The 24,901-nt window shown below is 41.2% G+C and overlaps 1 protein-coding gene and 1 long non-coding RNA gene across 4 annotated transcripts in view; one reads left to right on the top strand and one right to left on the bottom strand.

The window, feature by feature from the left end:
- Positions 1–24,901, top strand: part of PTPRA (protein tyrosine phosphatase receptor type A) — a 134,729-nt gene that overhangs the window by 82,849 nt on the left and 26,979 nt on the right. For 2 of the 3 annotated variants that reach the window (XM_012754914.2, XM_012754913.2), the window contains 5 exons: positions 5,885–5,969; positions 7,124–7,197; positions 7,438–7,574; positions 20,976–21,066; positions 22,427–22,503. In XM_012754914.2, coding sequence (XP_012610368.1) covers positions 5,885–5,969; positions 7,124–7,197; positions 7,438–7,574; positions 20,976–21,066; positions 22,427–22,503 — 464 coding nt within the window. Of the gene's footprint in view, positions 1–5,884; positions 5,970–7,123; positions 7,198–7,437; positions 7,575–16,561; positions 16,655–20,975; positions 21,067–22,426; positions 22,504–24,901 lie in introns of those variants that run through there. The other variant, XM_020282016.2, reaches the window with a different exon arrangement.
- LOC142876876 (uncharacterized) overlaps positions 1–24,901 on the bottom strand; it is a 105,068-nt gene that overhangs the window by 55,755 nt on the left and 24,412 nt on the right. The gene's annotated exons all lie outside the window — the stretch shown is intronic.

Genomic DNA, 24,901 nt, shown 5'->3' with positions numbered 1-24,901 from the left:
GAATGGATATTAAATCTCCTGGTTCTATCCTGCTTGTTTCTTTTCTCTGCTCTCATAATTTCATCTCTTATTGTTCTATGTTCTGGGAGCTCCCATGATTTGCTCTTTCATATTACTAATTTGGTTTTCAGTCATGTCTGTTTTCCTGTTCAGTCTTTCTAATGAGACTTTTCCTTCTAATCTTATTATTTCCTAAGAACTTTCTTAATACTCAGATGGCTCCTTTTTAAAAAAAGATCAATGTAGTATTCTCTTGCACAAATTAACAATGTATTTTTAAAGATTTCTTCTATTTTTGTGTTACCTCTGTTTCCCAGGGCTACTATTGTTCTCCTTATTATTTATGAAGGTCACCTGTAGGGCTCTGGTTGCCCTTTGCCCTGGAGCATTGAGTGGCCTGGAATGTGCACACTGTAGGTGTTACTTCAGGAGGAAAAACGGGGACATATATCCTAAACCAGCAGTTAAGGGATCACCCAGAAATTTGGGACAGGACACAGTTATCCTCTAGGCAAGCTGTCTTTCTTTTTCTTTTTCACTTCTTCCTCTCTTATGGCTGCCTAGAGTTATCTCAGACATTACCATGTTCTTTTTCTGGTTTCAGGGCCCACTAAGAAACCTTCTGTGGACCTAGTACATTTAGCAATCATGTACAATGTGTAAACTCACTCTAGTGCCAAGTCTAACAGAACCAGAAAAAGCATTTATAAGGCATTCGGGAGTTTAAATAGTAACTGAAAAATATTAGATGATACTAAGGAATTAGTGTTACTTTTAAAATAGAATAATGGTATTACAGTTATATTAAGAACCCTTATCTCTTAGTGATACATACTGAAGTGTAGTTATAGCTGAAATGATATGTCTCAGATTTGCTTTAAAATAATCCAGTGGGGATGGCGGTATAGACCAGTGGTTCTCAACTCAGGATAATTTTCCCCTGACAGGGCATTTAGCAATGTTTGGAGATGCTTTTGATCACAATCGGGGTTTGCTACTGACATCTAGTAGTTAGAGGCAAGGATGATGTTAAACATCCTATAGTGCACACGACAGACCCCATACAACAGAGAATTATCTAACCCAAAATGTCATTAGTGTGAGTTTGAGAAAATATATGTATATAAGCAGATTATCATTTGCAAAAATAAAAATAAAAAAACCCACAACCTTCACCACTCTCTGTGACAAACTCCCCACTCTGTTTTTCTAGCTGAGTCTGGATGGAAAACCCCAGCTTGTCATTTAGCCTGTGGGTGTACTGGCTCTGAGTTGGCAGGCCTTTGTTTAAATATCATCCTGCTATCCCAACATCCACTTTCAACCCCGTTCCCAGCTGACTGTGAGGTTAGGGCCCAAACTGGTAAAACTTAGTACTTAGTTTTCAGCTGGAGATTCTTGGGCTGATTGACCTCTCCAGCAGTTGAGTCCCATCTATTTTGTCCTCCAGAAATCTCTCAAAGTTTCTGCTCTTCAGATGCCACCCTTTGCTGCCTTTCAGATATGCTGTTGATTGATTAATATTTTTATGTTTCTTGTATCATTTCCATGTGCTTTGGGGAAAAGAAAGAAGCAAATTTATAGATTCAGCCCCACTGTCAGATGTCAGATGTGTCTAGTTACTTTCTTATAATACCTGATATACTTCCCTCTGTGGTTGGAATTTAACAAAGACATATTTAGTGATAAATCACTAATTCTTTTGTTCATTCTCTCAACATAATCCATTATTTGTTTAGTGCTTACTGTATGTTAAACTCTGTGCTAGGTTTTAGGTATATAGTGAGAAACAAAGCAGATATATAATCCTTGCCCTTGTGGAGTTTATTCTATAAAGGAGGGACACTCATTAATCAACTACAGTCAAATAAATATATACTTACAACATGTGAGAGGTATTATCAAGGGAAATAACAGGGTGCTTGCTCTATGATAATAATATAGAAAATAATAGCTAACACTGACTGAGTACACAGTGTGTGCTAGTTACTGTGCCAAGAACTCTACATGGATGATCCCATTTAATCTTCAGAATAACTTATTTTAGAGATGAGGAAATGGAGACGTATGATCCTAATTTAGTATTAGAAAGTCAAAGAAGACCTCGGAAAAGTAACACATTTTTAAAAATGAGAACTGGGTGAGTGGGAGTTAGCCAGGCAAAGAATGGAGGGAGGCTATATGAAGCAGAAGTAATAACATGTTCAAAGGCCTAAGGATGAAGGAACTCAGCATGGAAGGATGCCCGTGGCTGAAATTTAGAGAGCAAAGAAAGAGCACAGGAGACAGGAGGTATGTAGGGGCTAAATTGGGGAGGTTGTGAGAGGACACAGTAAGGAGGTTCAGTTTCATTCTGCAGGTATGAGAAATCACTGGAAGGTTTTACATAAGAGAGGGACATGATCTGATTTGCTTTCATAGAGATCACCTTGTCTGCTTTGTGGAAATGGATTGGCAGGGGCCAGAGGCCAGGTAAGGGAAGATGGAGGTTGGAACTACACTGGTGATAGTAGAGAAGGGGAAGACAGACAGATTTCAGGTTTTAGGTATATCCCTAAAATATATTACTTGCAACTGGGTTGAATGTAAAAGATAAGCTTGAGGAAAAAACAAAGGATTTCCACATTTCTTCAGTGACAGGATGGATGACAGTGCTAGCTACTGAATGCCAAGGAAAAGGTTTTAGACACAGAACATTTGTGTTGCCTATGAAATTTGAAGTGGAGGTGGCACATAGGCAGTTGAGTGTCTGGAGCTCAGGAGAGAGGTACGACCAAGCAATGCAAGTGTGGGAACTGCTAGCATATCATTTGTACTTGCAGCCATCTACCCAATCAGATCATCTAGATAAGAGTGTAGAGAAGAGTACCAAGGATGGAAAACCCTGAGGAATGCCCATATTTAGAGATCTGGTGTTAGAAGGGGAAAAACTAGCAAGGAACACTGAGATGGAGCAGCCCAGAGACAGAGAAAATCAGAAGGCTGCTGTGTAGTGGAAAGCAAGAGAGGAAGGTGCTTCAAAAAGGAGGGAGGCCAGGTGAGGTGGCTCACGCCTGTAAATCCTAGCACTCTGGGAGGCCGAGGCGGGCGGATTGCTCAAGGTCAGGGGTTCGAAACCAGCCTGAGCAAGAGCGAGACCCCATCTCTACTAAAAATAGAAAGAAATTAGTGGGACAACTAAAAATATATAGAAAAAATTAACTGGGCATGGTGGCGCATGCCTGTAGTCCCAGCTACTCTGAAGGCTGAGGCAGGAGGATCGCTTGAGCCCAGGAGTTTGAGGTTGCTGTGAGCTAAGCTGACGCCACGGCACTCACTCTAGCCTGGGCAACAAAGGAAAAAAAAGGCATCACTGGAAAAAAAAAAGGAAGGAGTGATCAGCCAGTTTGAACGCTCATTTTAAGATGAGAGCCACTTACCACAGTATGGTCAAAACTTGCCATCAACAAAAAAGCATGGTATAATATCTCCCATCTCTTTGAAACAAACAAAAAACAACTATCCACCTCATATGTCCCTCCAGCTGCCGCTCCTTTCCTCTGCATTTCTTTATTGTAACAGTCCTCATAAAAGGAGTCAGTATCTCACTTTCTCCTCTTTCTATCTTTATTTCACTTCATTTAGACTCTCTCACCCACTAATGAAACCGCTCTTTAAAAAGTCACCAATAGGCCGGGCGCTGTGGCTCACGCCTGTAATCCTAGCTCTTGGGAGGCCGAGGCGGGCGGATTGCTCAAGGTCAGGAGTTCAAAACCAGCCTGAGCAAGAGTGAGACCCCGTCTCTACTATAAAATAGAAAGAAATTAATTGGCCAACTGATATATATATAAAAATTAGCCGGGCATGGTGGCGCATGCCTGTAGTCCCAGCTACCTGGGAGGCTGAGGCAGTAGGATCACTCGAGCCCAGGAGTTTGAGGTTGCTGTGAGCTAGGCTGACGCCACGGCACTCACTCTAGCCTGGGCAACAAAGCGAGACTCTGTCTCAAAAAAAAAAAAAAAAGTCACCAATAGCTGCCATCTTGTGAAATCTGGTTTTATTTCACCTCTTCCTACTGACTCTGTAGGCAGTATTTGAGTTGAGTACTCCCTCCTTGAAAAACTCTGCTCTAGGCTTCCGTGACACCATATTCTGCCTGATTACCTCCCACCTCATAGCTGCTGCTTATGAGTCAGTTTAGCTGATCTTTTAAAAGAATGTAAATCCAGTTATATCTCTCCTCTGTTCAGAAGCCCTCCAATCACATGGTGTTTCTCATCACATTCAGAATTGAAGCCACACTCAGTACCATGGACTACAAAGCCCTGAGTCTGCTAGTTCCTGCCCACCTACCTCATTGGCATCTCCTACCACATTGGCTTTTGTACTAGTCCTCGAACCCATCAAGCTCCTATGGACTATTACGCTTGCAATTCCCAGGTCTTTCCATGTTTCACTTCTTCACGTTATTTAGAGCTCTGCTTAGATACAGTCTCCTCAGAGAGACTTTCCCAAACCACTTTATCACTGCCCACTAACCCGTCACTTTCTATCTCCTTACCCTGCTTTTTTTCTTTCATAGCACTTGTCCCTGTCTGAATTTAAGTATTGGCTTGTTCGTGAACAGTGTCCTCCTCCTCCCTCACAGAACATAAGCTTTCTATCACGTGTCTGCTTGATCGCTTCTCCATTTCCAATGTCTTAAACAGTGCCTGGCATACAATTGCTGGTCCATAAATATTTTTTGAATAAATGATGCTAAGAGGTTGAATTGGATGAAGGTGGGAATGTGTCATTGGATTTGACAATATTCCATTTGTTGGTGTCCTGGCTGAGCAGTTTAAACAGAGCACTGAAGGTGAGAATTGGAGCAGATAAATTAAGGAGAACCCAGAGGTGAGGAATTAGAGAAAACAAATTAGACACCTGTCGTGAGAAGTTAGCTGAGAAGAATAACACAGGACTGGTAGTAGCTGGGTAAATGATGTCAGGAAATCTTTGAGATGACAGAAATGGATATAAATCCAGAGCATACGTGATGGGATTGGCCTTTACATGGGAGGAACGTGTCCCCTCTTTTAGCGGGTAGGAAAATGGTAAAGATAGATACAAACTCAAACTGGTGGTGTAGTTCATGGTGGGAGGTGAGAGTGGACAAGGATGACTTGGCACACAGTCAGCTGAATGAGAAATGAGGCTAAGCACTGGGTGAAAGGAAGCCAGGCCCTGTGGAACAGAGGGTTGCCATGTCTCCAAGCTGCATGTTGGTATAGTTAGGGTCCTGGCAAGAGGAGACTGGGGGAGCAGGGTATGTATAGAAGCTCCCAGCAGTTTTTGATACATAGTGCCTAGGGGTCTGATGTCTGTTTGTCTTAATCAGGAACAATATTCTCTGTGCCAGGAAGCCATTTGGGTTTATGATAGGAAAACTGTCTTTTTCCCTTCCTTTCCCATCTTCCTTTAGATGGAGCCCATTGAGGCTAGGAGAGAATACGGTATTGGCCTTGCACACCCAGCCTACCATCAGGATTGGATGTGTTTGTGCCTGCAGTTATTTGAGTACTTTTTATGTGCTAAATACTGTTTTATGCTCAAAGATTACAGCAATGAATAAAACTAAGTCTCTGCCTTTAAAAAGCTTTCATTCTAATGCAGGGAGACAATACATAGATGTATATCAGAGATAGGATAGGCATGTCACCCTTGCCCCTGTGCTCTCCCCCACCCTGGTAGCGGCAGTGGGAGGTACACATTCACACTGTCTTCTCTCTGTGTTTCCATGTCCTGCCATCTGCAGAAGTACTGAATGAGCTCTTCTTCCTCATCAGGGTGTTTCCCTGAGCAGCTGACTTGAGCCCTCCATTGCACAATGTGGTAATGACTTACTCTATTCTCTTGATTTCAGATGAGACGCCAATTATTGCAGTGATGGTGGCCCTGTCTTCTCTGCTAGTGATCGTGTTTATTATCATAGTTCTCTATATGTTAAGGTGAGCATGTTAATCCTTCTGCTTAGACTCTGTTTCAATACTCCAGTGTCTCAGTAAGCCCACACAGTCCAGTAGGTAGTATGATAAGAACAATGAGTAGGATAGAGGGGAAATGACTCATGATAGTGCTAAGATTAAGATTCTACTTAGAAATGGTTTAAAAATTCTACATAGTCTTCCTTAAGCCCTGGATCCTCCCCTTTTTCATTTCTCCAAGCCTAGTCCCCCAACTGCAATTCAATCTAAAGCCCAAATGATTGTTTGGAGGTTGGGGTAAGAAGCCACAGTTTGTTTTATTAGTGACAGATGTTTCAGGATCTTCAGATCTAGTCCTGTTGAAGCAACCCCTAAAAGGGCCTCAGTAAGATTACATGCTCAACAAAAGCCTACTTTATTTCTAGTTGGGGCTTTGTCCCCAGCCCCCTCTGGGACCCTGACGTGCTGAGCTGAACCATGTGAATTACAGGATTCCTCTTTCAGGATCCTGTAGACATTACCACTCAAATAGCGAGCAGAAGCAAGGAAGGGGAACCCAAGGTGCATTTGTTCTCTTGTTGCTTAAGCTACTGCCCTGACTAACTGGGTTTAGCTTTACCTTGTCTTTGGCTTAACCTGTGCTGTGCCCCCTCTTGTTTTCCAAGGATAGAGAAGGGAACCTTGTGTGCCCCCTACAATTTGGCATATGTCCCCATTATTCTGCAGGAGACTTGTGCCCACCTAGTCTGAAGCTCTGGGCTTCTCCCTGGGGGCTCCCAGCCTGCACTGATGAAATACCAGGATTTTTTGTTTGATATAGATCTTTCTACCTCTCCCACTGCATTCCGCTCACTCATCCTTTCTCCACCTGTTACAGCTGTCCTCTTCAGTGGGTCTTGGAACTAGGGCTACACAGAGGAGCCATGCCAGCCAGAATATACTGTTGGTGTTACCTGGGTTGAATTCTAGTATGCTGAGGGTAAACAAGAGTAGCCCAGGGTATGCAGTCACCAGGGCATGGAGCTGCCTCAGGATGTGTGTGACCTGTCTCTGAAAGAGCCTGATTATTTGATGAAGGAGATTTAGAAAGGCTGTGTTGATAAGTAGGAATACACAGCCAATGACTTGCCTCTTGCTCCTCTATGCTTCATTTTTCACTATGAACATTTTCTCATTAGGTTTAAGAAGTACAAGCAAGCTGGGAGCCATTCCAATTCTTTCCGCTTATCCAATGGCCGCACTGAGGATGTGGGTAAGGCACCCCTTAATGGCATGGAGAACTCTCACAAGGAAAATCAAGAAATTAGGGGTTTCCTCATCCTTTAAAAAAAATAAGACTATAAAAAAGGGGAAAAATAAACAACTTGAAGAAAACAGCCCTAGATCATGGAGGCTTGATCCATGAGAAACAATCCCCAATTTAGTCTCCAGAAAAGGGGCTGGGTCCCCAGGGCACCTGCCTGACCTCTTCCCCCCCTCTTCTGCACTGCAGAGCCCCAAAGTGTGCCACTTCTGGCCAGATCCCCAAGCACCAACAGGAAGTACCCACCCCTGCCTGTGGACAAGCTGGAAGAGGAGATTAACCGGAGAATGGCTGATGACAATAAGCTCTTCAGAGAGGAATTTAATGTGAGTTCTTTGTTGAAAGTGGCGTATCAGATGAGAGGAAGGCAGACCTAACTAAGGTCAGGCCTTTTGAGTCATGGGGTAGAAAACAGGTTTCTAATGCTTAAGAGGTGAGAAGTTTTTACCAAATTTATTGGATTCTCTTCCTGTATGATTATAGATAGGACTTGAAAAAAGATCTGCCCACCCATCCATCCATCTGTCTATTCATCATCACATCTGTTACTTCTTTTGTTTGAGCATCTAATATGTGCCAGGTAGTATTCTAGCTGCCAGGGTTATGGTAGGGAGCAAAAACAGATCCAATCCCTACTCTCATGGAACTCAGTGTCCAGTAGGGAAACCCCACAAACAAGAACAAAAATAACAACATAAGTCCAATCAGCAATACAGAATATAAAGGACTAGTGCATAGTTGTAGGAGCCCATATTAAGAGATGGCCTTTTAGAGTATAGAGCAGGGGTTTCAAAGTGTCTAGAGTAGACAGTAGGAGTAGCTCAGTCTGGAAATGAGGACCAGTCTACCAATGAGGTAGACTGCAGAGCACAGGTCTCATCTTGAGTATTTAGATTTGTATTTTTAATAATTCCCACAAGGAAGTGGAACATGTTTAAACCACCAGTTCTAATCCCAGGTCAGAAGAGATTCTTTGAATAAATGTTGTTTTTTTTTTAATTGATACCTAATCATAGACATGGGTGGCAGGGAAAGGGGAGTAAGGAACATTCTAGAAATAGCAGGAGCAAATTGTCAGGAGTGAGGGTGAGTAAGGGAAGGGCACATTTAAAAAATTAAAGAAGGGATGTGTATGGCTAAAGGGCAGAGATTCAAGGGAATAGAAAGAGGTGAAACAAAGAAGGCTAGCCAGACCATCAATCTTATAGCTTTCCATGAGAGAAGTAGAAAGCCATGGACCCACCAGATCTGTATTTTGGAAAGATGACTCTGGCTTCTATATGGAGAGTAGCCTATGGAGAGATCAGAATAGTTGCAGGAAATATAGTTAGGATCTGCAGAAGTTGTTAAGATCAAAAGTGCTGGTAGATTGACCTAAAGTGGCAATGATTAGGGAGAGGGTAATGGACTTAAGAACGTAGAGGAGCAGTTCCAGAATTGGTTTATTCATCATTGCTAAACTATCACTTTCCTTCACACCCTTCCACTAAGCCATGTGTCAGTTTATCTTGTAGGCTGGTTCCTCTCATGATGCCACAATGGCTTCTCCAGTTCTAGGCATCACATGGAGCTCTAACAAGGTCCAGTGGGCAAAGGATGACCACTTTTTCCTTTTATCAGAAAAATTTTCCCAGAAGCTTCTGGAGACTTGCCTTATCACATGCTCTTTCTTAAGCCAGTCACAAGCAAGGGAAAAATAGGGTTATGATGGTTAGCTGAGACCAGTTTAGATTATTATTCCTGGACCATGTAGGGGATGGGTGGACAGGCCCTACAGAATAAGAGCTCTGGGAAAGGAGGAAAGGAAGGATGGTTACTGGGTGGGTAGATCACCACTCATACCTGCTCCACTAGTGAAGAGCTTAGGGCAGTGGAGAATGAGAAAATCACTAACTACTATATGGAGAATAGATGGAAAGGGACAGAAAGAGTTGAAGCAGGAGACCATTTACCAGGCAAAAGTTTAATGGAATAGTTTGGACCCTTTTTTCTGGCTTTTGGAAAAACAGCACCATTTAATGCTCATTATTGATTGAGAACATTTATCATGTACCACAAGACAGCATCCCATCCTCAGCATTGTACCTGGGTCTATGATAGGCATTTTACTGTTTCATAATCTGGATGATGGAATATGTGATCCCATTGCCGTGAGGTTGTTTTTTTTGTTTGTTTTTTTTGTTTTTTTTTGAGACAGAGTTTTGCTCTGTTGCCCAGACTAGAGTGCCATGGCGTCAGCCTAGCTCACAGCAACCTCAAACTCCTGGGCTCAAGCAATCCTTCTGCCTCAGCCTCTCAAGTAGCTGGGACTACAGGCATGCGCCACCATGCCCGGCTAATTTTTTCTATATATTTTAGTTGTTCCACTAATTTCTATTTTTAGTAAAGTCGGGGGTCTCATTCTTGCTCAGGCTGGTCTTGAACTCCTGACCTTGAGCGATCCTTCCGCCTTGGCCTCCCAGAGTGCTAGGATTATAGGCGTGAGCCACCATGCCTGGCCACATTGCCATGAGTTTTGTTTGGAGATAATATTCCCTGAGATCCAATGTTAAAGGCCTTCCAGTAAATCCCTGGATGGTGATAGTGTCTGGAAGCACAGTGCATAAATTAAGGTAGATATTGTGATGAGAGCCATTTGCTGTGCTATCATGGCCACCATGTTTATGAGCTCATTGGGCCAGCACTGGGGTAGCAAAGGAAAGAGCTGACCATCATCTCCTGTGTTCTTAGCAATGAGTACTGTCTGGTAAGGGTTCACATGGCACATAAATATTTCTTTTCTTGCTCCAGTTTATACTCATTCAGAGCCGTTGGTTAAGTAGGTTACCCCACAGCAGTCTACTTCCAGCATGGGCCAGCATGTCTCATCAAGCCATTTGTGTACCAGGCTGGACTTTTTTCTTCCTTCAGTCAACTGTTGATGTCAGCAGGCAGTCAGGAGTGTCTGTTGAGGGAGTAGGTTGTGTAGCAGGCATCCTATGCACATCACTTCCAGTTGATGATTGAATTCTGCTTGGCGTGTCCAAATTTATGGCTTATTGGATCACATAATACCTAACTTATGAGGAGGAGTTGAAGTCATTTGCATACCTAGTGCCTTATGGTCAGTCATACGGTCTACACTCTAGATCCCAATATTAAGCTGGGAGCATGGTCTTGTCCCCATGTCCTAGGTTTTTCATTATGATTCTCCTTTTTAGTCTTACCACAAGCACTTTAGAGCCCCATAGAATCAGAGCCAATATCTCCATGGCCTAGGTCAGCTGGAGAGCCTTCTCTTTTCAGATCACTCAATAAATGGGTTGGAGCAGGATACAAGCATATAGTATATGCCTGCGATCCCCAAACCTCTGGGCCACAGCCCACTACCAGTCAGTGGCCTGTTAGGAAGTGGGCCACACATCACCGCCTGAGCTCCACATCACCTCCCCCACCCCCACCTAACCCCCACCCCCAGCACATTCAGCCATCTCCTCAGTCCATGAAAAAATTGTCTTCCATGAAATTGGCCCCTGGTGCCAAAAAGATTGGGGACTGCTGGTATGCTATGCTATACCCCAAACCCAAAATGGCCTAGAAGCATTGTTCCTCATCCTAAGCAGGGGAGGAGTATTGGGGCAAGGAGCAGCAAATTGTCCTTTATGTTGGAGGAGAGATCTATCATGCTGCAGGTCTTTGACCGTTAGAAGATTTGGCTGAGGTGGCAGGCCACTGTATTGTGTACATCTTAGCATGTATATCTAAGATAACTTCCTGCTCTTTAATTTCTGTTAGCTTGGTATTATCAGTATAGTTATCAGGGTGATGTCCTGTGAATCCTCATGAACCAGATCACAGAATAGAAAGGTCAAGATTATTTATCACTGAGGCTGCTCCTGTCTTCAGAAAGGGTAACTGCCTTAGATAGTCTGCACAACTTAAAAAGAACATACATTTGCCCCTATTAATAGCATAACCAGGAGTTATGTGTTAATCTGTAGAAAGGAGAGTACATCTGGGGAAAGCAACTATAAATCTGCCGCTCCAGCTGATTCAGTTTACCATAGTACACTGACATTCGTAAAGACTGTCCGTCTTTCATGCTAGTCTGTTTGGTGGCTTGTTTGGAGAGGTAATATGAAACAACAGAATAGCTAATACTAGTAGTTAGTGAACACTCACTCCATGCCATCACTAAACTCAGAGATGTAAATGGATTATCTCATCATTATCTTGCAGCTTTTAAAGTTGTCTGTAGCACTTAAGATTATGCAATTCACCAAGGGACTTAGACTTTCGGTAAAGAAAGATCACTGCTCTGGGAGCTTGCATTTGCTCTTTTTGTAATGGTCCCTGTCTAATTGGTTGGAGAATCAGTGTGGCTATTCTGCCACTTAATAGGTAGCTCCTAATGAGAAGCCAGTTTGGGCCAAAACTCCTTCCACCATCTGACCTGCAAAGGCTGCATTCTAATTAGCATATCATGGTGACATTCTGGGATTCCAGGAATTAGTTGGCTCAAGGCTGGAACCCAGTAGACCCCAAAAGATGCATTTCCCTTTACCCAGTTTGCAGTTACCATGATAAATAACTATAGATTCTTAGGGAAAGATGAAGAGGGAGGTTCACGGCTATATATGAGTGTTGACGTGGTATGGCAGGGTTCTTCCTTGGTGGTGCCTTTCCTCTCCCTTACTAAAGGGTTCTGGGTCTATGAAATGATCCAAGCCTAGGAATTGGATGAGAGGGGCTGTTTCTCTAGTATGTGGTCTTTAGTAGGCTACCTAAACTGACCTTAGCTAGCTACCTTCCATTTTCATTATTGGGAGCTTCACAGTGAATTACTCACAACCATAAACTTCTGAGCCCTAATGCCAGTGGCCTCTGACATGCCTCCCAGCCCTCTAAGATCAAGAACCCATTTTGAAGCCAGGCCCTTTACTAGCGTCTCAGTGTGGAGAGGACAGCCAGAAAAGCACTTCTGAAAGATTCTAGCACTTTCCTCACCAACACTTTGCACACCCTCCAGCAGAGCACATGTTGTGGATTCCCTGAAGGACATACTGAAGGTATCAGTAGAAAGGTTGAGCCTTTAGAGCCCATGTACCACTCTGATCTCCTCTAGTTGTACCGAGATTTTCTGGCTTTTCATTATCACCTCGCTGAATCCAGCATTCAGTCCAGGTTTCTACTAGCCACCCTAACTCAGCCTTAGAATTGTGGCCAGTGCCTGAACTGTTATGCTACCTGCACAAGTTCATTTGACCATACCAACCAGAAATTTGGCCTCATCCAAAAGTTATCCTCTCTCCTCTTTGGTTTGACATCCCCTGTATCTATATCAATGACTATTCTTATAATTTTTAATTATGCAACTGAGTGAATTCCTATAATTTCTTCCAGGTATTTATTAGCTCTGCTTTTCTACTTATGTATTTTGCTCTCCAGACTGTGTAATGCTTATATCCTGATTATCCGTAAGCAATGAGACCTAGGTTGTGGGGCAGTTTTCATCATGAAAGCAAGATGCGTTAGAGAGCATAATAGAGATTTATGGAAGTTAGCTATTTCCAAGTACTCTGTTTCCTTTCATAATTATTTCAGTTGTCTCACTTAACGCCTTATGAACTCACTTAACGCCACATGAACACCCCAGGAAAGATGGTGAATTCTGTTGGCATTAAAATTCAGTAACCAGCAAAATCCTGAAATTGTAACAGTTGGTTTAGCAAAATACATTTATAGTCATAGAAAAGCCCTGAGTTTTGTGCTATCATTAGGAGGTGAACATTTGATGTTGGAGCTGGGCTTTTTCTTGTTTGTTACTTAATATTGTCAGAAGTAATTCTTGGTTTCAACATTTCTCATCTCCTTTTAATTGAGACACTCCTATCCCTTCACCACTAGCTAGAATACATCCCAGGTAATCGTAAGTATTAAATGAAGTAGAGTTGTACAGCTGTGAACTGAGTGGCTTGCTTTTCCCCCTCCTGGACATTGATTGACAGTCTCTTTCCTTCCATCTGAACCCAGTAACAAGCACACATCACCCACATTTCCCCCAACAGTTTCCCAGCTACAGCCCACTCTGATACTAACTGCTAAGTCATTCAAGGTCCAAAGTTAAAAACGAGAAGTCAACTCAGCTAAATTAAGCAAAAAACAAACAGAACTATCAATTTAGGAATATACTAGAGGAGCTGACAGAATCAAAAGATGAGTTGGAATTCCAGGCCTTGGGCAGAGCAGGTACTACCTTGGTGGCTCTGGGGCCGTCCTAGGGAAGCACCTAGTTTTCAAAATCCTGGAAAAGAGAATCTGATTGGCCCAAGTGTGAGTCAGGTATGACTATGCTTGGATCAATTATCCCTGGAAGGGAAGAGGAGAAATAGCACATAGGGAAAACACAGCAATTTGTGTCTACTATCATAGAATAATGTTTTTATAGTCATCATGTGGGGAAGGCCTTTCTAAACTAACTATAAGATTCACACACCAGAATGGAAAAGATTGGTAGATAATAAATATATTAAAATGTTAAACACCTCTATGACAAATAATGCCATTAAAAAGTGGCCAAAGGAGAGAACCTATTTGCCACAGGTAAACAAGGAGTTTTCTATACCATTTAAAGAGCTTCTATAAAAACCTGTGAGGAAGGCCGGGCGCGGTGGCTCACGCCTGTAATCCTAGCACTCTGGGAGGCCGAGGCGGGCGGATTGCTCAAGGTCAGGAGTTCAAAACCAGCCTGAGCGAGACCCCGTCTCTACCATAAAAATAGAAAGAAATTAATTGGCCAACTAATATATATAATATAAAAATCAGCCGGGCATGGTGGCTCGTGCCTGTAGTCCCAGCTACTCGGGAGGCTGAGGCAGGAGGATTGCTTGAGCCCAGGAGTCTGAGGTTGCTGTGAGCGAGGCTGACGCCACGGCACTCACTCTAGCCTGGGCAAGAAAGCGAGACTCTGTCTCAAAAAAAAAAAAATAAAAAAAATAAAAATAAAAAAAAAACCTGTGAGGAAAAAAAGGTAAACAATTCAGTAGAAAAATTGGCAATTTATAGAAGAAATACAAATGGTTTATAAACATAGAAAAGAAGATCGATGTATATAGTAATCAGGGAAGTATATATTAAAGCTAACCATTCTTTTGGACCTATCATATTTGAAAATTTTAAAAGATTGATATCAAATGTGGGGAAAATATGGGAAACAAATACTCTTATACACAAGTGAGGGGAGTTAAAGTTGGTATAGCATTGGAAGGATGATTTGGCAATATTAATCAAAATTGAAGTGCTTACACTATCTGACCTAGCTTTTGGGACTCTATGTTAAACAGAAAAACCCTGGTGCACAAGTGTGTATTTGTATAAGGGTTTTCATTATAGCATTTATAATAGCAAAGAAAATAAAAAGCAAATATCTATCAAATAGAATGGCTAAATAATTTCTTATATCCATTATGAAATCCTATGCTGTCATTAAAAGAAATATGTTCACGTGGGTCTCCCAATCATATTGTTATGTTAGAAAATACATAGCAGAGTACATGGTATAATCACATTTTTATTTTTAAAAATATCTATGTGTATCTCTGTGTGTTTGGATGTGTTAATACTTTTTTTAAGTCTGGAAGAATACTATGAACTGTTAACAGTGGCTTCCTACAAAGGTGTTGGAAGATAGGAGAGATAGGAAACCTCCTGCTTTCTGCTGAATTATTTGACTTTGTTTTACAACAAAGTAAAGTATTTTTTTAAATAATATTTTTTAAAGCAGAGTTTTCTTTTTAATATGGGAAACAAGCCAATGGACCTTAATATGCTGTAATGGATATGTGGCATCTAGAATAAAGAAGCTACTATCCCTGGTTTGAACTGTGCCAGGAGTTTTCTGGTCAGTTCGCTGTGAAAAGGGATATCACCAAGTGGGATGTTCTGGAGAGAAACTGGACCATGGGGATGACACCTGAAGGAACAGTAGGCATAGGATATGACAACTGTTCTCAAATGTTTGACTTTGTTTGGCTAAAAGGAGAGCCTGTAGCATTTCTATGAATGCCCACCATAATCAGAAATTCCAGGCTATGGCTTTCGTCCTAGTTACAAGCTGGAACTTTTTTACCTACCACTATTTGTCTTTGGAGGAGTCATTGAATTTATTTAAATGAAACACTTGGAAAAGCCACTCATTGAGGTCCCTAAAGCATGCTCAAGGTTTAAAAATAAAAAAAAAAAATTTGGTTAGCTCCTGAGAAGAAGGAGATAGGAGAGAGAAAAAATAGGAAAAGATGAAGCCAGTGAAACAGTCAGAATCTGTACATTGTAAGATGTGACCTCCTTCCTCAGGACATCACAGTCACATCTTTAATAACACAGTTAAGCCCAGTGAAGAAGAGTGTGCATGTGTCTGTGTGTGTGTGTGTGTGTGTGTGTGTGTGTGTGTGTGTGTAATCTGGTGATAGGACTGAGTGTGGCATCTGAATTGAGGCAGAGTTGAAAGAACCTCTATATTGATGAATTGTCTCAAAATAAATGAATCAGAGCCAAAGTCCTATGGGGTTTAGCAGGGACCGTGGCAAAGGCTTTGAAATTCCACAGTCCAGAGAGTTGGGGGTTCAGGCTTTGCAAGGAGCAGAGAGGGTACCAGCTGACATCTGTGTTTCACACTACTTAGTACAAGGGAAATGCAAAAGAACTTGTGTATCTGGATGTTGGTTCCTTTTAAACAGAGCTCTTCCAAGAATTACCTTGAAAGTAGTAAATTTCCCATCTCTGCAGTGTTTCAGCCACTGGTGACTATTAGGTGAGAGTATCGAAAGGGGATTCAAGCGTTAAAAGTGAATGAGATTCAGTCCTGTACTGGAGATCTAGGCAGCACAGTCAGTCAATGAAAGAAGTAAAAGGTATGAGGATTGCAAAGGAAGAGACAAAATAGGAATTTTTCATGGAGGAGAATATTATCTTTAGAAAAATCCAAAGACTCATCAGATAAATTATTAGAATTAAAAAGTTATTTTAGCAAGGTTGCTAGATACAAAGGCAGCATAAAAATTAATGCATTTCTATACATAGGCCATAAATGGAAAATCTAATAATACCTTTTAAAAGATGCCATTTATATAAAATATATATAAAACATAAAGTACCTAGGGATAATGTACAAAATATTTAGAGAAAATTATACAAATGCTTGAACACCTTAAAGGAAAACAGTTTAAATTAGTGAAGAGATAGGATCAAGGGATTAGTAGGCTCAATATTGTAAAGATGTCAATTCTCCCCAAATTGATATATAGATTCAATGCAATTCCAATAAAAATCCCAACAGGTTTTTTGTGGAACTTGACAAGCTGATTCTAAAATTTATATGGAGGAGAAAAGATCAAGAATAGCCAAGACATTCCTGAAGAAGAAGAACAAGGTGAGGAGACCGGCCTTACCAGATATAAAGAGATTATAAAATTTTAGTAATTAAGACAGTTTTGTATTTCTGGGATAGACACATTGGCCAGTGGGATAAAATAGAGAACCCAGAAGCAGATCCATGTGTTAAGTGGAAACCTATTTATGACAGAATTGCTGTTGCAGTTTGGGTGGGGAAAGGATGGTCTTTGCAGTAAATAGTGCTAGGGACCATTGGGTAACCCTGTGGGATTAAATCAAATTGAATGCCTGTCTCATACCAAACACAAATCAATTCCAATTGTTGTAAACACTGAAATTTAAAGGACACAATGATAAAATGTAGAGACAATAATGTAGTAAAATATACTTACGATCTCATAGTAGGAAAGGGTTTCTTAAGACTTATATTGATGAATTTGACTACAAGAAAATGCAAAGATTCTGTTCATAAATAGATAACTGTAAAGAAAATACAAGGGTAGGCCATACACTTGGTAAAAGATATTTGTAACATGGATAACTGATAAAGGACAAGTATCCAGAATATACAAATGCAAATTAATTAAAAAAAAAATAAGCAATCCAGTAGAACAATGGGGAAAACACTCAACTAGTTACTTCACAGTAGAGGAAAGCCTTGTGACAGGAAAACTGTGGGAAGATGATAAACCTCATTGATAATCAGAGAAATGTAAATTAAAACTACATTTAATACATGTAAAGCCTGATAATATCAAATATGGATGAGAATACAGAACAACTGGAACACTGTATGTCGCTGGTGGAAGTATAAATTGGTACAACTTCTTTGAAAAACAATTTGGCCTTATCTGGTAATGTTAAATACTCATACCTGAAATTCTTGAATGTGTACAGGAGAAACACACACAAATTTGTGCTCAGAGCCGGACCATTAGCTGTAAACAGCCCAAACATTCATCAGTAGTAGAATGGATAAGTAAATTTTGACACAATCTTAAAGTAGCTGAAGTGAGTGAACAACCTAGATGAATCGCCACTTGATCACCATTCCATTTTTATCCAAAAATACCCTGAGCAATAATAATATATTCTTTAAGAATACAAAATATATGGGATACAAGTTTACCTGTGAGAAGGGAAGGAAGAGGATATGAGGAGTCAGGGCCCAAAGAGAACTTCTAAGTTAAACTGAATGACAGATACTTTTTTAAAAATAAGTGTGAACAAATTTGAAAGATACTGTATAAAAACTGGCGTATTTTTAAAAATGAGTTCCTGTTAAGACTTAAGAGATGAAATGATCTTTGATGCCACCTAGTGTTCCTAGAGAGTTTAACATCTTTTAGGCTTCTGGCCCAGCTGCTCCTTTCTAGCTCTGTGAGCTGTGTTTCAGAGTAGAAACCAAACACGGATTCCCTTGTTTTCATCTCAGACATAGATTCTTCATTCTGAACTTCTGCATCTAGTCCTATGTTCCTCAGGGCAAGCCCCTTCTTTCCTCTTTTAAGACAATGGCTCTGTTTCTAACTTTCCTTTTAAGAGCTTTACCTCACCCAGAAACCTAAGTTTTTCTTTATTATGACTAATGGAGCTAGGCATGCTGATAGGACTATTATGTGGCAGTCTTTGTCATTCTCAATCTTGCTGTATTAAAGACTGTTTTCAGTTGTCTTGTCATGACTTCCGTTCTACATTATTTTAGAGAAAGGATGTACAGGAAAAGTAGTGCCTCTGGATTAGTCACAAGGACTTAAAAACCTGGTGTCTCATTCTGCCCTGTACTGGAGTTGGGGGGAACCTGTGGTAATCTATCCTATGTGAGGGAAGAGAAGGCAAACTGTGGGTGAATTGAGAAATTCTATTCTTAAGTGTGATCTCTGTTCCATGTGCAAGAGCCCAGCCCAGGAAACTTTTTCTCCCCTTTATGCATTCATAGCATAGTGAATTAAAAGGGAATTGCCGTTCTTAGTGAAATCACATGCAGAACCCCCAGGGTTTTAACTCTGAAAGGAAAATCTCTGGAGTAGGTGAGGGCAGATGGACTATAAGACCCTGTTTCCCTTTATCTTTGAGACTTTCACTTTATTTTCTCCTAGTACTTTATGCTTGTTCCCAGGAAATATATTTGTTTCCTTCTTAAAACTCTTGCTTCCATCTGGCAATATTGGTTCATTTTGGGCTGGCATTTCCTTTATTTAATCTTTTGGAGAACTTTTTTTAACTTTCAAAGCCAGAAACCCGAGAGTCATTATTCATTCCTGTCTCTTTCTCTCCCCAATCCACCTTCCCTTCATCCCATCTGCAAATTTAGTAATTCTAATTCCACAGTATATCTCAAATACATCCATTTCCTTATACCATCATCTTTTCATGTTTTCACTTCATGCTTCTGTTCTTGCCTCCCTCTAGTCCACTTTCCACATAGTAACCAGAGTGATTCTTTAATATGTAAACTGGATCTCACATTTAAAACTTCAGTGGTTTCCAGCCAGGCATAGTAGCTCACGCCTGTAACCCTAGCACTCTGGGAGGCTGAGGCAGGAGGATGGCTTGAGCTCAGGAGTCCGAGACCAGCCCAAGGAAGAGTGAGACCCTGTCTCTACTGAAAAACAGGAAAAAATTAGCCAGGCATGATGGTGCGTGCCTGTAGTCCCAGCTATTCAGGAGGCTGAGGTAGGAGGATCACTTGAGCCCAGGAGTTGGAGGTTGCTGTGAGCTATGATGATGCCACTGTACTCCAGCCAAGGCAACAGAGACTCTGCCTCAGAAAAAAAAAAAGAAAAAACTTCAGTGGTTTCTTCATGCACTTAAAAATAAATCCAGTCTCTCTTTTCAAGGACCTACATGGAAATGAATGATCTGACCTTCCCAAGCTCATTTCCTCCCACTTCCTTCTGCCATCCCCATCAGCCTCACCTTCTGCATGGTGCCCTCACTAACCTTGTGGTTTCTTATACAGCCAAGCCCCCTGCTGCCTATGGATTATCACAGATGCTATTATCTGTGCCTGGAATACTGTCTTCCACACTCATCCTTCCTCATAGAGACCTACCCTTCATCTAAATTTGGCCCTTTCTGATACTTCATCTCTAGTAGCATTCTGTTCTTTCATTGCATATATCATGATACATAATTATGTATGTATTTGTTTTATTTGTTTAATGTCTGCTTTTCATCCACAAGTTTGTGTTGTCCGTGAGGGCAGGAACTATGTATATGTTTGATTCACCACTCTTTACTCTATACCTAGCCCGTGCCTTATAGGTACACAATATGTATTTGTTAAGAGAATGAGTGAAAAGTAATACATAAACTGTAATTTACTTAACTGTTACCCTACTGCTGAATACTAAGGTTGTTCTCAGTTTTGGGTCATTCTACATAATAATGAAATAATTAATTTGAACATGGAGATTTTTATTTCCTTAGGGTAGATTCTCAGAAGTGGAGTTGCTAGGTCAAAAAGTATAAATATTTTTAAGGCTCATAAAACATATTTCCAAATCAGGTATTTGGAATAAATGTTGGAATTTTAAAATGCTTTCCTTTTTATTTTCTCAGTTTTGAATATATAGAACATGTAAGAGAGCAGCTCAAATGAAAAAACTTAGCATCCTACTCTCATAAAATGCGTTTGTTGAGTGTTTATTCTGTGCCACACGTGAGATAACAGATTTGCCCTAGTTCATACAACCCAGACTATCTCGTGTAAACCATTTTATACTTGTCCACATACCTCTCTGCACTAATTTACTTTTGTTCTAAAGTGCTACAAATTTAATGTCACTTCACCCAGATCTTCTTCCAAACTGTTACATCCATGTGAATGCCCTCCTATTCACCCACCAGTCCTTGCTTTTTTTGCCACATGATGCTAGAGCCTGGGGTGCCATGCCCCCTTGTCAGATCCCTAGGGAGAACCCAGTTCAGCTGACCATCCAGAGCCCTCCTGTCTGGTTCACTCTGAGATGTACATCATCTTTGTGGGGTGGTTAGCATGAAGATAAATGGCTCATTCCTTCAGTTATGTCCCCACACTGATTTACATGGGTGGTCCATTTTGACCCAGCGTAACAGGTCCCTAACCACATAGTAATTATAAAATTGGCAGGCTGCGCTTATTGTCACAGGAAAGGCATTCTGCCTCCTGGGTATTCTTGTTTAACTCTAAGGAGCTTGTGGCTATTTAGGGGAGAAGTCCATTCTCTATGTTAGGCTGCAAGTATTCACCTGGGCCCGTGTTGATCCCCCCAAGAAAAGGTAGAATTTGCTGCCAGGGCAGGGTTTGGTGCAACAGTTTTCATGTTTTATTTCTATCCTGCTAATAACTCTTCTAATTTCTTTTAATCTTTCAGGCTCTCCCTGCTTGTCCTATCCAGGCCACCTGTGAAGCTGCCTCCAAGGAGGAAAACAAGGAAAAAAATCGATATGTAAACATCTTGCCTTGTGAGTGTTTGTAGTGTTCTTGGGATGTAACCCGAAACTACATCTCTTGCCAGATTTTCTGAGGATAGAAAGAATCTTGTGGTTGGTAATAACAGTGGGGTTAAGGCTTTGGGCTGAAAGGGCCTTTATAGTTCCCAGTGTGACCCCATATTCTCACAGAGTCAATTAAGTGGTTGACCAGGATTTTTGTGCCAGGCCTAAAGTTTCTGGTAGGCCAGAGAGAACAGCTCCAGTCAGGAAGCAGGTTGTGGTGATGGTGGTGGTGGTTTTATGTAGTGCTCATTGAAAGAAATTCCAATACAGAGTTCTCAACCTCTTTCCCAAGTTAGCCATTGCTGATCAGTTGATCTATAACCTACAGACATTTCTCTAGGCCAGTGATCTCCAGAGTGGAATATGCATAATTTAGTTGGACGTGAGAGGAAGATGTTTAAACTTCCTTTTGTTTTTATATTTGATTTTTTTATTCATCTTTTAAAAAATTTTATATATTTTATAATGGGTACATAATACATTAGTACGTGTGCATAATTTACCAATAAATGAACATATATCAGAGATGCCACTCAAATTTTTATTGGTGGGGTATAGTACTAAAAAAATTGTAGAGATCGCTACATTAGGCATGTACAGATACTTTTGTCATCTTATTTGTGTACATATGTATTGGTGGGGGTGAATATATTACATATTTTTTTAAATATATGATATACATCTTCTGACTTTTTTCTTTTAAGAGTATTATCAGTTCATCTGTCAAGAAACACTTTCCTGGGCCGGGCGCAGTGGCTCACGCCCATAATCCTAGCACTCTGGGAGGCCAAGGCAGGTGGATTGCTCAAGGTCAGGAGTTCAAAACCAGCCTGAGCGAGAGCGAGACCCCATCTCTACTAAAAATAGAAAGAAATTAATTGGCCAACTAAAAAATATATAGAAAAAATTAGCCAGGCATGGTGGCACGTGCCTGTAGTCCCAGCTACTCAGGAGGCTGAGGCAGGAGGATCTCCTGAGCCCAGGAGTTTGAGGTTGCTGTGAGCTAGGCTGACGCCATGGCATTCTAGCCTGGGCAACAGAGTGAGTCTCTGTCTCAAGAAAAGAAAAAAAAAAGAAACACTTTCCTTTTTTATCAACTGCTTAGTATTCCATATTGTGGATATATCTGTATTTAACTAGTCTCCTAATTATAGCTGAGGTATTCCAAATCTTTGCTGTTACAAATAGTGTTGGAATATGATATCTTTATACATGTGTGTCTCTGTACACATAGGCACAGATGTCTCAGCTATCCTGGTTGCATCAGGAAGAGTGAGTAATAAAATTGAATTTTATTGAAATATTAATTCTTGGGTTTTTTTCCTAGATGACCACTCTAGAGTCCACCTGACACCAGTTGAAGGGGTTCCAGATTCTGATTACATCAATGCTTCATTCATCAACGTAAGGAACTGTTGCTTTTCTCATTATCCTCCCTGAATGACTGCTGACTGCCATCTGCTGGCTGCTTCCCAGCTGTGCATTGGGGGGGAGTATTTGTAATTTCATGTTTTCCTTGAGGAATCTGATTTTTACCCTGTCATCATTCGCAGAGGTTTCCCATATAGAAATCTGAATCTAAATATGTATTTTTCTGTACAAGTCAGTGGATCCTTTACTGAGCTGATTCAAATAACTATAAACAAAAGCAAGCCTTGTACTCAATAGTAAAAATAAGCCAGGTGCAGTGGCTCATGCCTGTGAACCCTGCTACTCCAGAAGCAATGGCAGAAAGATCACTTGAGCCAAGAGTTCAAGCCCAGCCTGGATGATACAGCAAGACCTCATCTCAGCCAGGTGCGGTAGCTCACGCCTGTAATCCTAGCACTCTGGGAGGCCGAGGCAGGCAGATCATTTGAGCTCAGGAGTTCAAGACCAGCTTGAACAAGAGTGAGACCCCATCTCTACTAAAAAACTAGAAAGAAATTAGCTGGACAACTAAAAAAAAATATATATATATATAAAATTAGCCGAGCATGGTGGCATGTACCTGTAGTCCCCACTACTTGGGAGGCTGAGGCAGAAGGATCACTTGAGTCCTGGAGTTTGAGGTTGCTGTGAGCTAGGCCGACACCATAGCACTCTAGCCTGGGCAACAGAGTGAGACTCTATCTCAACAAGAAAAGAAAGACCTCATCTCGAAGCAAAAAGGCTGGGCGTAGTGGCTCATGCTTGTAAATTCTAGCACTTTGAGATGCCACAGCAAGAGGATAGCTTGAAGCCAAGAGTTCAAGACCAGCATGCAACATAGCAAGACCCTGTCTCTATAAAAAATACAAAAATTAACCGGGCATGGTGGCATGTACCTGTAGTCCCAGCTACTTGGGAATTCGAAGTAGGGGGATATCTTGAGCCTAGGAGTTTGAGGTTGCAAGGAGCTATGATGAAGCCACTGCACTCTAGCCTAAGCAACAGAGTGAGACCCTGTCTCCCCCCAAAAAAAATCCTGGCTGAGCATGAAGGGGAATAAGGGGCAGGAAATACACACACACGCACCCACACACTGCACACACACGAACAGGTCATATCTACTATGACCCAAGGGCTGAAGGAAGAGCTGACACTGGGAGGGTTTCGGTTTTTCTTTTTCTTTTTTTTTTTTTTTTTTTTTTGGAGACAGAGTCTTGTTTTGTTGCCCAGGCTAGAGTGAGTGCCGTGGCGTCAGCCTTCCTCACAGCAACCTCAAACTCCTGGGCTCAATCCTCCTGCCTCAGCCTCCCGAGTAGCAGGGACTACAGGCATGTGCCACTATGCCCAGCTAATTTTTTCTATATATATTAGTTGGCCAATTAATTTATTTCTATTTACAGTAGAGATGGGGGTCTCACTCTTGCTTAGGCTGGTTTCGAACTCCTGACCTTGAGCAGTCCACCCGCTTCGGCCTCCCATAGTGCTAGGATTACAGGCATGAGCCACCGCACCCGGCCAGGGAGGGTTTTGTTTTTTTTTTAGGGGTGATTTAGAGAATGTTTATAGAGGTGGTCTGAAAGACTTGAGTATGTTTTATAGGTTATAAGGGAAGGAGCTTATAGAGAGAGTGAGTTTGAACAGAAAACAGAGAAAGCTAGCAAAACTTTGTCTACCTGACTCCTGATGCAGGATGCATAAGGAGAAGAATACTGTTGGAATTTATACACACATTTTTTTTTTAATTATTTTTTTTATTTTGGCATATTATGGGGGTACAGATTTTAAGGTTTCAATAAATGCCCATTTCCCCCCCTCCCCCCAAAAGTCTGAGTCTCCATCATGACCATCCCCCAGATGGTGCACATCTCACTCACTATGTATGTATATACCCGCCCCCCTCCCCCCTCCCACCTGCCCAATACCCTATTACTGTAGCACCTATGTGTCCACTTAGGTGCTACTCAGTTAATACCAGTTTGCTGGAGAATATATCTGGTGTATACACACATTTTTATAGCAGAATTATTCACAAAAGGTCGAAGCAACCCAAGTGTCATTTGACAGATGAATAGATAAATAAAATGTGGTATATACATACAATGGAATGTTATTCAGCCTTTAAAAGGAAGGAAGTTCTGACACATGGCACAGCATAGATGAGCCTTGAAGACATTATGCTAAATGAAATAAACCAGTCACAAAAAGACAAATATTGTATGATTCTACACATAGAATATACAGTATATATGCATATATAGAGTAGTCAAATTCATAGAGACAGAAAGCAGAATAGTGGTTGACTTGAACCAGGAGGGATATGAGGAATTAGTATTTATTAGGTACAGAGTTCCAGTTAGGGAAGATGAAAAAGTTCTGGAGATGGTGGTAATGG

This window comes from Microcebus murinus, chromosome 16 (genome assembly GCF_040939455.1).
Source record: "Microcebus murinus isolate Inina chromosome 16, M.murinus_Inina_mat1.0, whole genome shotgun sequence".
Classification (NCBI taxonomy): Eukaryota; Metazoa; Chordata; class Mammalia; order Primates; family Cheirogaleidae; genus Microcebus; species Microcebus murinus.
The sequence above is the reverse complement of the archived record's forward strand: the minus strand, read 5'-3'. Positions and strand labels throughout refer to the sequence as shown.